Source organism: Teleopsis dalmanni, chromosome 1, assembly GCF_002237135.1.
Source record: "Teleopsis dalmanni isolate 2A chromosome 1, ASM223713v2, whole genome shotgun sequence".
In the NCBI taxonomy this organism is placed as follows: domain Eukaryota; kingdom Metazoa; phylum Arthropoda; class Insecta; order Diptera; family Diopsidae; genus Teleopsis; species Teleopsis dalmanni.
In genome coordinates this window covers 154,272,721-154,285,063 of record NC_051846.1, presented here as the reverse complement: position 1 = coordinate 154,285,063, position 12,343 = coordinate 154,272,721, and the positions used below count along the sequence as shown (strand labels likewise).

Here is a 12,343-nt window from a genome sequence, read left to right as displayed (position 1 = left end):
TAAATTATTATTTAATTTATTGCAGATACACACAAAATTTCTGGGGATGATACTGTAATACTACAAACACTTTCAACCCCAATTGATGAAGCTTGTTTTGATTTAAGCAATTTAAAATTGAAAGAACTATCATTAGACTTAAACACATCGGAACTCAGTCAAGAGATATGTACTACTTCTAGTCCAGTGGATATAGCCGATAAAGATTTTAAATTAAAGGAACCTCTTTGTCAGCCCAGTATGCCTAGTTCAGTTTTGCCGGCTGAACTTTCTAGGGTTTGTACTTCAGATACAGTTTCTTCTCCAGTAGATGAAGCAGATAAGTTGACTACAGTCATTGATGCTATAATTGATGTTAAAGCTAGTCTATCTAAAGGATCAAATATCGATTTAGTTGATAGTACAAATAAAATACAAGATGTGAAAGCAAGTGCAGAAGTAATTGCAGATATGTCTAAGAAATTGGATGACTTAAAAGATAGTACAAGTAAATTAACTGATCAATCTTTTACTCATTTGACGGATTTGAGTACAGAATTAGTGGAGGATGAAACTGTCTCTGTAACGGATGATTTGACAAGGGAACTTAAAGCTAATATATCAGAAATCATTGCTGCAGCTTCTGCACCTCATAGTACAAAGGAAACAGTGCTCGAAGTGGTGGAAAACTTATGGAAAAGGTCAGAAAATGTAACTAGTAAAATATCTGATAATTTCGAAAACCTTAAAACAGAAATTGAAAACGCTGATATAATTAGCACCGAAAAAGCAAAAACTTCATCTCCCTCTAAAGAAGAAGTTCTACAACCTCTCTCGCAATCTATCGATATTAGCGGATATTCCACTGAATTGCGAGAAACTCATATTACAACTGTAGATTCACCTGAATTAAAAGTTTCTGTTTGTGACCGGGATGAATCTGTTCTGCATGACATAAAGGAGGAAGATGAAGAGCACAGATCGTCTCCTCCAAGAGAGAATATTTTAATGCCTCAACCACAACGTCCAGTGTCCCCTCGTGAGGAAGAGGTAGCAAAAATTGTTGCAGATGTTGCAAAAGTTCTAAAATCAGAAAAAGATATCACAGAAATAATACCAGACTTCGATGTGAAACAATTAGAAGACAAATTGAAAGCTACCGATAAACAAACTAGCAGTGCATGTCAAGATGGAAAAATTGACTCATATTTCGTAGAAGAAATCGAATCAGAACAGATAAATATAACAAATGAGTTGGAACAAAGGCAAGATAAAGATATAAAAACTGATATTGAATCCGAAAAATCATCACCAGACCCTAAATCTGGACCAATATCGATTGAAGAAAAGGACAAAACAGAAGAATCAGAAAAAGTGCAACTTAAAGAAACAGAAACAAAAATTAAAACTGAGCAACCTTTACTGAAAAAAGACATTGCAAAAGAAGAAATCATTAATACAAAAAATATTGATTCAATTTCTATCATTGACTCTAATTTCTTATCGTCTGCATTAGATAGTCATACAAGACATTTAGAAAGCATAGTAAAAACAATAAGTCAAACAGATAGTGATATAAAGAGTGAAATAGTTTTAAGTGCAGAACATCAATTACATGAAAAATCCCCATCACCTCCCAGACAACTTTCTAGACCCGATTCTGTTACTGATGAAAAACAGGAATCCCTAAGTGAATCAATGCCATCTGTTATAGAAACTGTTACAAACACAAACACATTTGCAAAGTCCATACACTCAGAATTAATTGATTCTAATTCAACTTCTGATGAAAAACTTGCACAACATTCTGACAGTATGGTTGAGAAGTCAAAAGAATGCTTAACAGAGAAGACAGTATCTAAATCGGAAGAATTATCGAAATCAAAATTTGAAACAGTGGAAAGTGTAACAAAGGCCGAGTTAAGCGAAGCAAAAACATTAACTGAGTTAATGAGTTCAAGTGTAACACCTGTTGTTAGTAAAATAGCTGATGTCAAGGAGTCAGTGAATGAATTTTTAACTCAGGAGAAAGTAGTATCTTCGAAAGAAAGTTTAACAACGGAAACTAAAATTAAATCTAGCGAGGAAAGTATTACAAAAACCTCAAGTTCTGATTTATATGTTGCAAAAACAGACGACTCACGACGTGAGTCCATGCTTAGTCAAACAAGTGAGGGACGTCTTACGCTTAGTGATCAGGACGATGATGACGATGATGAATTGACAAATATACGTGGCGGTAGATCAAAATCAATTGCAACAATAATGATGACCAGCATTTACAAGCCTTCAGAAGATGTGCATAAAATTGAAACGTTCGAAGAAGAAACAGAAGAAGAAGGAGAAAAAACAAGAATATCAAAAACATTAACTTTAACAAAAATAAGCGCTGCCGAATCTTCTAAAGTTGTAACGAAAGACCATAATTTATCTCTTACACAGAGTCATGAAGATGAAGCTGCTGACCGTAAAACTCCTCCAACAGCACCGGTCAGTCCAGGAGTAAAATCATTTACAACAACAGGTATTGTAAGTACAACAACAACGACTGTAAGTGATGCTGGAGGGAGCAGTACAACATCAATAACAGGCCCACTTTCTCCTAAGGACATAAGTGGTAAGTCAAGTCCCGGATTACTAACTTCTGAAAGTCAATCAATTCCCACACCCATAGGACGAGAATCAGCCACCGATACTCCAGAATCATCACCAAAACCTACATCACCATTTCCACGTGTAACAAAAGATGATATTAAAGCATCCACAGATCTTAAGACCGAATCAAGCTCAAGCTTAACCGAAACGATGTGCGAACAAACTGTTTCTCAAACTGAAATGAAGTCTGAGGTATTCCCGGAATTACATGAAATACGAGGTATTGAAAAAACGTCAGCTCTAAGTGGAAGTACTGAGAAAGTAATTACCACAACCATCACTACAGTTACAAAAGTTATATCTGCAGATGGCAAAGAAATTGTTACTGAGGAAAAAACTGTCACAACTACCGATTCATCTGAACCAGATGGTGAAAAAGTAACTGTAACAACAACTCGTACTACAAGCGAAAGTGATAAAAGTGATCCCATTCTTCCCAAAGAGGTAGCAATGCTTCGAGGTATACATCGATCATCAACTCCTGGTAGTGACGATGTTATGAGTGATGATGATATGCCTGCCTCACCCCGTAGTGTAACATCATCACATGGTGCTAGCTACGAGTTGCAGCGCTCTAGTTCTGGAATAAGTAAACGATCCGATTTTGATGTTGACGACAGTCAAGATGATATACCACCACAATATGGTAGTGAGGAACATTCTGCTGCACGTTCTATTTCTAGTTATACGCACAAAATACCTGATCCTATGAGCACATCATTCTACGGAACATTGCCTGACACATTTGATACTAAACCATCGCAGCCAATACCAATACAAGGAAAAGCCACACATACAGTTACAACACGCACATTGACAGAATCACTTCCTAGCCAATCATCCGGGAGTGCAGATAGTACTAGCCAGCCGTGGATAAGAGGCCAAATTATGTCTGAAACTTCAAGCAAAACAGGTGATCACAAATTTCTTGAAGAAGCCGATTTGGATTTTGAAAAAGCACTTGAGGAACATGTACAAGTACGTGGAGCTGAAGTCATGTCATCAGTTACAGCTAAATACTCATATTCTCCATCTAAGGCGGAGGAAGTAGAACAAACAGTTGCTAGTGTTGAGAAACCTAAATTTCCACTAAGTGATGTACAAAAATCGAAAGCTGGTGAAACAAGTTTTTCAACAACTAAAGTTGAAACGAGCAACGATGGTAAGACTACAATAACAACAACTACGACTGTTTCGTCTACAGCAACCACTGATGTCAGTGCTACAAGCACTTCCACAACAGAGACCACGACTATCTCCGCAACAAGTGCTAGCACCAGTGGTCAAACCAAAGATCCACTAAAAGAATGGGGCAAGCCTTTAGGATTGCCTTCACCTGCACCAATAACAACAGATGGTGACATACGTACTACACCAAAGAAAGAAAGACGTTTAGTTGCAACAAAAACGCGCTTAAATAATGAAAAAAATCTCCGTAGAAGAGCTGAATCACCTAACAAAGCTAAAAAGCCAGCACCAGTCTACGTTGATCTTACTTATGTACCGCACAATGGAAATTCATATTATTCACATGTGGAGTTCTTTAAACGAGTAAGAGCACGTTATTATGTATTTTCTGGTACGGAGCCGAGTCGTCAAGTTTATGATGCATTGCTCGAAGCGAAACAAACGTGGGAGGATAAGGACTTAGGTAATAATGAGAAAATAATTATAAAAATAAAAACGTATTACAATAAGAAAAATGTTTAACATTTCTTTTCCAATTTCTTGCAGAAGTTACAATTATACCAACTTATGACACCGATGTGCTGGGCTACTGGGTAGCCGAAAACGAAGAACTCTTAGCTAAGTATCGCATCGACTTGTCTCCATCCGCTTCACGTTGCACAATTAACTTACAGGATCACGAAACCTCTTGCTCCGCCTACCGCTTAGAATTCTAGGCCACGGGGATGTTTATTGCATTTGCTGAAGAATAACTTTATAAAAACAAAACTATTAGATAACAAATATGAAATAAAAATACTTTCACTAAATCATTCAAATATTTTGACTAAGAATATATACAAGACCAGCACAGCAAACAGTTAAAACGCATCTGAGCCTTTTGCAAGGAACAAACTGCCCGCAACATTTGCAGTAATATTGCATTGAAGTGCAATATTAAAATGTTGCAACTGGCTTAATGCGTTAGCATCTCAAGATCACATGATCTTGTTGTGTGATGTAGCTAAAAATATTGAAAAAATGCAAAACTTAAGAATTTGTGTTAACAATTTGAGATTTAAATATTTTAAATTACAAAAAAAAAACCAAAAAAAAAACAAAAAAAAATTTAATCAAAACAAATAAATAATAAAAACTATTGTGACTCGCAAGTGCTTTAAGCTTTCAGAAGTCGAAATTATGCAAATTGGATGGAGCTGCGGTGCAACATACGTTCAAATACAGGCGTGTGTCTGCCACCTTTTGTTATATATTTCATTAATTTGCATAATTTCCTATGCCAAACAAAGGAGGGCTTTCTAATTTTCACTCTTTTTTCTATGCCAAATGCATAAAAAAGTGTTTCTAAAATAAATAAGCACAGAATAAAAAACCTCCCACGCTCTCTGAATATGGACTTTCATTAAATTGGATTGAATAAATTGTCCTTAAACGAGGAGGTAAGTTACGAAAATTATTATTTTTAATGCCAAAGAATTTAAATTATAATTTTTTAATCTGTTCCTTAATAAAATCTTTTTTCTGTAATTCTAAAATCAAAAATTGAATTTTTTGAAATTAAATTAAATTTAAAAGAAAGATACTATAATTAATAAAAAGGACTTACAAAAGAACTGAATTAAAGTTATACCAAAATGCAGCATTTAATACAGTAATACCAAACGACTGGAATATCAATGTTATTGCTATTTAAGATTAAATAATTATAATTATTTAACTTCTACTTACTTAATTAACAGTTAGAAAATTAATTAATTGATCAGAAAACATATTTATCATTTAGCAAAGGTTTTTAATATAAGAAAATTAACTTTGTTATTGACTATGGCCAGTGTCAGTTCCTTCTGTAAGTCCTATTAACTAATACTACATTTGTGTACGAAACAAGTATTTGCATATAATTGTATTCATGTATTAGTGCAGTATTATTAGTTCATTAATATTAGTAAAAGTGTGAAAATATATATTTACAAACGATGTATAATAATATATTATATATTAAAATCGTATGCATGTTAAATAAATTAAAATCATGTATTAATTATATTTTTTTGATGGTTAAAGTATATATTAAGTGAAAAAAGAGCACATAAATTAATTACATATGAGAGATAAAACATGTATTGAGATCTAGTACATAATATATATACATTTATAAAAAGCATATATTAACCGATCAATTTCAGAGAAATATAAATAAAATTAAATACTGTTTTAAAATTTTTTCTTAACAAAAATATAATAACAATGACATAATACATAAATAAAGATATATAAATATATTATATGTTGTTTCATCAAGAAAAGAATATTTATATATGAAAATAAACTGTTAATTGTCTAAACTAAATATACAAAACGTTTAAATGTGCCTCCTTTGAAGCAAAATAATTAATTAATTATTTATTAAAATAATAATTATTTTCTTCAAGTTATAATGTAATCATTAAGTTTCTATTTACTTTCGTTGAGATATTTGCAAAATTAATTATCTTAAATTTATTGAGATTTTTTTTAAATTACAACAAAAAGTTTAATAATGTGTTACTATATTGAAAATATTGCTATGCAAGACATTTTTGAGAAGAGCTTAAAGATTTAAAACAAAAAAATTATTATTAGCTAGGAAGTTGAGAGGAGAGCAGTTGAAAAAAATCCACATTTAAGTATTTTAATTTTTCTTTAAAGAATTATTAATTTAAAGTGAAAGGTTTTGATGCTTAAAAAACAATAATTCATAATTTTTTTTAACTTAATTGCGCTACAAACTAAGTCACTCCTATACGGATCATTATGGATATTTCTACCGCTATATAATATAGACAACATTTAAATAACTAAATTAAACGAAATACTACCAAATGATTTTATTCATGTTCTTTGATTGCAAACACTAAAGTACACAGTTCACTTAAGAATTGAGCAAAACATGATCAACACTATTCGAAAGGAATTCTAATAAGAGTATATAAATCGCGACAACTGTTAGAAAACTTAAATTATATTAAATTTGGAATATAATTTTTCTTTAAAAAATTTAATGAGATTTTTGATAATAAGCATTCATAATTCACCAAAAGTGTTGTAGATATTATTGAGCAATAATTAAAAAGAAGTTATTTCTAAATACATATTATATATCTCCGAGTATAATCCTTCAATATACTTGTAGCTATATAATTAATTTTAGCAATGAAGACTATTTTGCTTAGATAATTCGCTTAGTGGAATATATATTTTATCTTAATTTCCATGTAGTAATAATCTATTCATATAGATTATATTATATTATATTATATTCATAGATTCATTTAGATACATTTATCGATTATACGATTTTGAAATTTTTTAATTACTACAAAAATTTTATTGCTTAACATATCACTCGCCCTAGACAATATTAGAAATATTATTTACTAAACTTTTATACAGTTCCCATACATTAATACCACGTATTCATAGAGAAAATATTGATGTCCATAATCAAGATATTATATATTATTTTCATTAATATTAAACATAACATCAAAACCCATTTTCAACAACCATATTTTACTTTCACTATTGGTCATCAATTAATAACGTATTTAATTCTTTCATAATTTATTAAATCTAATTATGTATTTTTGTGTTTTACCAAGAATTGCAGCCATTTTTATACAAATAATTAATAATCATATCGTATGAAGTGAAGAAGTTTTGACGTTATTTCATAGCAACAGACAAAAAAGTAATTCTTCTTCACTTTGTTTTTAGCGTAAACCCTAACCCCTAACCACTTTAGATTAACCATTATTAATTGATGCTTCTTGGAAATTTTACAACGAGCTGACATTTAATCAAATGAAAATAAGAATTTATAATAAAATTTATAACATTTTATTACCTATAATCTGTGGTGATATTTCAATCATTGTTGAGAAACAAGTTTTATTTTAAAAGTAATACTCTTAAAATAAATGATTAGGTATATTTGTATTCCTTAACGGAACCAACAGAAATAATATATGAAAATCTGTTTATATAATATACTTACATATGTTACTTCTAATAGATGATGTTAGTATGAGACTAGAAATAGGAAAAATAGTGATATCGTTATATACGTTCTGTCACCACACAAAATTTCTTCAATCAAAGCGGTAGATTATATCCACGAGTGACTTAAGAAATACATATGCATACCTGAGATTCGCAATATTTTATTAGAATCAAAGAACGTTAATTTAAAAACGCTTTAAAGTATATTTTTAATTAAAATGATTATTTTTAATTATATAAAATTTAATTTTATACGATAATTAATTAAATTATTTTTCAAACATATATTTAAATTTAAATAATTTAAAAGTATTAAAAGTTTTGCTATTGTAATATAATAATATAATAAAATTATCGTAAATAATTAAATTTTATATAATAGAAATGATTAATTTGAATTAAAAAAAATATTTAAAAAGTTTTTTAAATTAACAATAAAATATTAATTTAATTTTTAAATTAAACTTTTTTAAAAGTTAAGTAAAATAACATAAGCATACATCAACTAAAAGGGTATATTTTCATTCTAAATTAGATAAAACTGAAATAATATTTTCAATTCAGTGAATTAAATATTTTAAATAGAGAATAAAAGTTTTTAATTTTTATAATTTAAGTTTTTTTTTATTTTCTGCATTGTTTTTTTTTGGTTTGACGAACAAAACTTCAATTATTATACAAATGTTCTAGAAAATTAAACAGCTTGAAAATGTTGCAATAGGTGTGTTGCACATAATTTGGTGTTATACATAATTATATTATGTATAAATTTATACGAACAAACCGAATTTATTTAAACAATAAATCCAAATATTCGAATTCGACTATATACAAGCTGTATGAGCACCGATCATAATGTTCGAACTCGTTGAAGCTCTACTGTAACAGCTGTCGGCTGGTTTATGTAGCTTATATTATGTTATCTCAAAGAAAATGATAACAGTTGTAGCTTATTTCTCTTCTCTTTTCTATTCTCTCTAATTCTGTTTCTAACCGTCACAGTCCTTTATAGTCCTTTGTGGTACAGTATTTCCACAACAATGCGCTCCATTTTCTTCGTACTGATACAGTGGATCTCTTTTTACTTTAAGATCGTTTACTGCGTTATCTAAACTATTTTCCTCATTTTGCCCACAGTTTTAACATAGAACCAACGCCTAGTTAAAGTTTGGTATCTAGATATCAGTGTGGTATCAATCAAGAAATATTCACTCACAAACATTTTTTTGCAAAAAACTCAATATCTGTGATTAATAATTATAAAAACTGGATTTGAAAAACTAGCTAAACATATTTAGTCTCATTAAGTTAATAATAAATACGTAACTATATTGAATTTTCTTCAATATTTTTCCTGTCTTTTAAGCAAATAATATTCTAATTATTATTATTATAAAATATAGAATTTAGCGCTGTTCACATACAATAATTATATGTGTCATATACATTGTATATAATCGATTATTTGAAATATTCGAATATGAGTAAAAAAAAATTTGAACTAATCATTTTGAATCTATTCGAATTTCGGATTATTAAATGCAAATCAGAATATTCATATTTGTCACATAAATTGGAATATTTAATAATACGTATAATTCTGATAAAAATTCTATATATTATGGATAATTATAAAATGTTGCTTTGCGTATAAGTTACTTAAATAATTTTATTATTATCTAAAAAAAGCTTAATAAAATCGCTTTTTGATTCAAACATTCATTCATCTGAAATGTAGATATATTTCATAAACTTCTTCTTTACGTAAAACAACTGTAATTGCATAGAATATTTGTTCCGGTAGCGATTAAAAGTAATAATGTATTTATAGCCAGTACATTTATTTACAATCCATTATGTTCAAGTCCGATCGATATTCAAGCAACTAACATTTTTGGAGTGTATGCACTAATACTGAAATGTGACTTATTGAAGTACTCTAAAGCATTTTGATTAGACACTTGTTTATTTAAACAAATATCAGAAAAAAAAAATAAATAACTAAATATGTCATTTGGCCTAAAAATTTCTTTAGAAATGCTCTATATAAACGTTTTCAATTTCAAGAATATAAATAACTATTTACGTATATGAGGAAATAATTAAAAACAAAAAGTAATGCAGTAAAGCACTTGCGTTTTCAACTTCAAGAAAATAAAAACATATTTACATGTATGCATAAAAATTAAAAAAAAGTAATTCAGTAAAGCACTTGCGGGCGTCCAGAAGATATAAGTTCTTAGAAAGATACTTCCTTGATAGTTTATCAAACTGTTCATCGGTGAAAATGAAAGACCTATTAAATTACCTAAATTCGGCGGAATGTATTTAATCTCTACTCTTCTGTACTTGGGTTCTTAAGCCATATGGAAGTTATCTAATGGCCTGCCACTGCAATCAATCAACCAAAGCACGTGCGTCTTTGTGTTCTGGAGACGTATAGTATAAACAGTATCTGTGAATTACTATTTCAAGCCATATTCGGTCTCAAGAGTTTTTATGAGAATTTTATTTTAAAAGTGAAATTACTTTTATTTACACTATCTAACCCTTTTAGTTGAAATGCTATGTTGACTTAGAAACACTTGAAAATTTTTTTATATAAACTAACATATATTATGTATATTTTTTGAATTTGTTCCATCAGTGAAAATGAGAGAATTATGTTGATATATTTGATTTGTAGACATGAGTTAATTTATAAAAAAAATTGAATAGAAAAATATGTAGACAGTAAAATTCTTAAGTTGATGAGAATTCAATATTTTAGTGCAGTTTGGATATGGTCAAATTTAGTATTAGAAGCAAAAAGTAGTAGACAAAAGCAAAGGATTTTGAATGGTAAAGTGGAAGCAAAATATATAAATTATTTTTTATAACTTTCTATTTTTTTAATTATTTTCTAATAGCGAACTAGAATAACAAATTGCTAGAGACAAAGAGAAATCAATTTCAAATATTACGCAATTACAATATATATAGCATTAAAAACAGTCCGTATTTATAGATCAAGGCAAAGAAAATTAATAAAAAAGAAAATATTTTAAAATTCTACACAAAAAAAAAAATTAAACATAAAAAACAAAATAAATAAGTAAAAATAATCTAAAATATAACTCAATAAAGGAAATGCATACAATATTTAATAAATGCACCAAATTTTACAAATTTATTAAAACAAAATAATTTGAAAACAAAAAAAAAACTCAGTAATTATGGCTATAAACCAATACATAAACTAAAAGCAGCTAAAATCTAAACAAATAAGAAAAAAATTTTAAAAACATTAAAGTTTAGGCAATAAGAAAAAATTCATATATTAAGCAATTTAAAGCAGCTTTAAAATTTATTTAAACTTTTGCTTTTTTATGATAAATTTTTAAAATATTAGTTTTTTCGTTAAGCAAAAGCTGGCAACCGTCCAGTCCAGTTAATAAGCCGCAAATATTTAACTTTTTGGCGCAAGCACTTAATGTGATAAATTTTTTTAAATTTATATTTTACAATATATTAGTTTTGCAGACAAAATATACAAACGTTGCAGAGAGTTAAAAATATGTATGTTGATCAAGCAAACAGAGCTGGACAGGGATTTACAAAATATATTACTGATATATATTGAAAAATATTTAATTGAAATTTATTAATATTTTGCAGCAGCATATTTAATAATAAATTATTAATTTCATATAAAAAAATGCTCATGAAGAAAATCAACTTTTAATTTAAATAAACTTAAATTTTAAAAAAATAAACCGAAAATATATTTTGTAATGCATAAGTACTTAAAAATTATTTAACAACTTATAATAACAAATATTGAGAATATTGAGAAAAATTGATTTATTAAATTTGCATGTGTAGCAATTTAACAAAAATGTATCTCTTATATCATTAACTTGAAAAATAACATACTAAAGTACTCTGAGAAAAAAAAATTAAATGTTGTTAAAGAAAATTTAAAATTCTTAGTAACTTTTAGCTGCATTACTTAAGTATTATTAAGTGTTTACTTACAAAAAAAAAAAAATTCCAAAATATATAATTTCAATATAAATAAATAAAAATAAGTTACAAATTTAATTTGGTAAATGATATAATGATATTATATTTGATGAAAACATCTTAACATCTTAATGAAGCTTTAAGCGAACTATATGGAATCTGTTGCAAATTAAACCCCATAATAAACTCTAAATTAATAGATAAAATTTAGAAATAAAATGTTTAAACATAAAAAACTTTCCAAAAGAAAATAAACAACAAAGAAAATTGCATTAAAAAGTTTAAATATTTATTATTTTATGACCAACATTATTATTAGGTCTGTTCCACGAGCTACTCGTAATAACACACAAGTGCCTACCATCAGCAATTTTTCGAGTAAATGAGAGCATTTGAGAGAACGCAACATCTCTGTCGAAATTTGAATATCCCAGTAGAAAACGGATCGATCCGTCATCGAAGACGTCTTCAAGAC

The 12,343-nt window shown here is 28.4% G+C and overlaps 1 protein-coding gene across 2 annotated transcripts in view; it reads left to right on the top strand.

The window, feature by feature from the left end:
- Positions 1-5,290, top strand: part of LOC119669437 (microtubule-associated protein futsch-like) — a 32,286-nt gene extending 26,996 nt beyond the window's left edge. The window contains exons 5-7 of one of the 2 annotated variants that reach the window (XM_038079327.1): positions 26-2,596; positions 2,654-4,285; positions 4,369-5,290. In XM_038079327.1, coding sequence (XP_037935255.1) covers positions 26-2,596; positions 2,654-4,285; positions 4,369-4,538 — 4,373 coding nt within the window. In that variant the 3' untranslated portion in view covers positions 4,539-5,290. Of the gene's footprint in view, positions 1-25; positions 4,286-4,368 lie in introns of both variants that reach the window. The other variant, XM_038079328.1, reaches the window with a different exon arrangement.
- Positions 5,291-12,343: the final 7,053 nt, after the last annotated feature.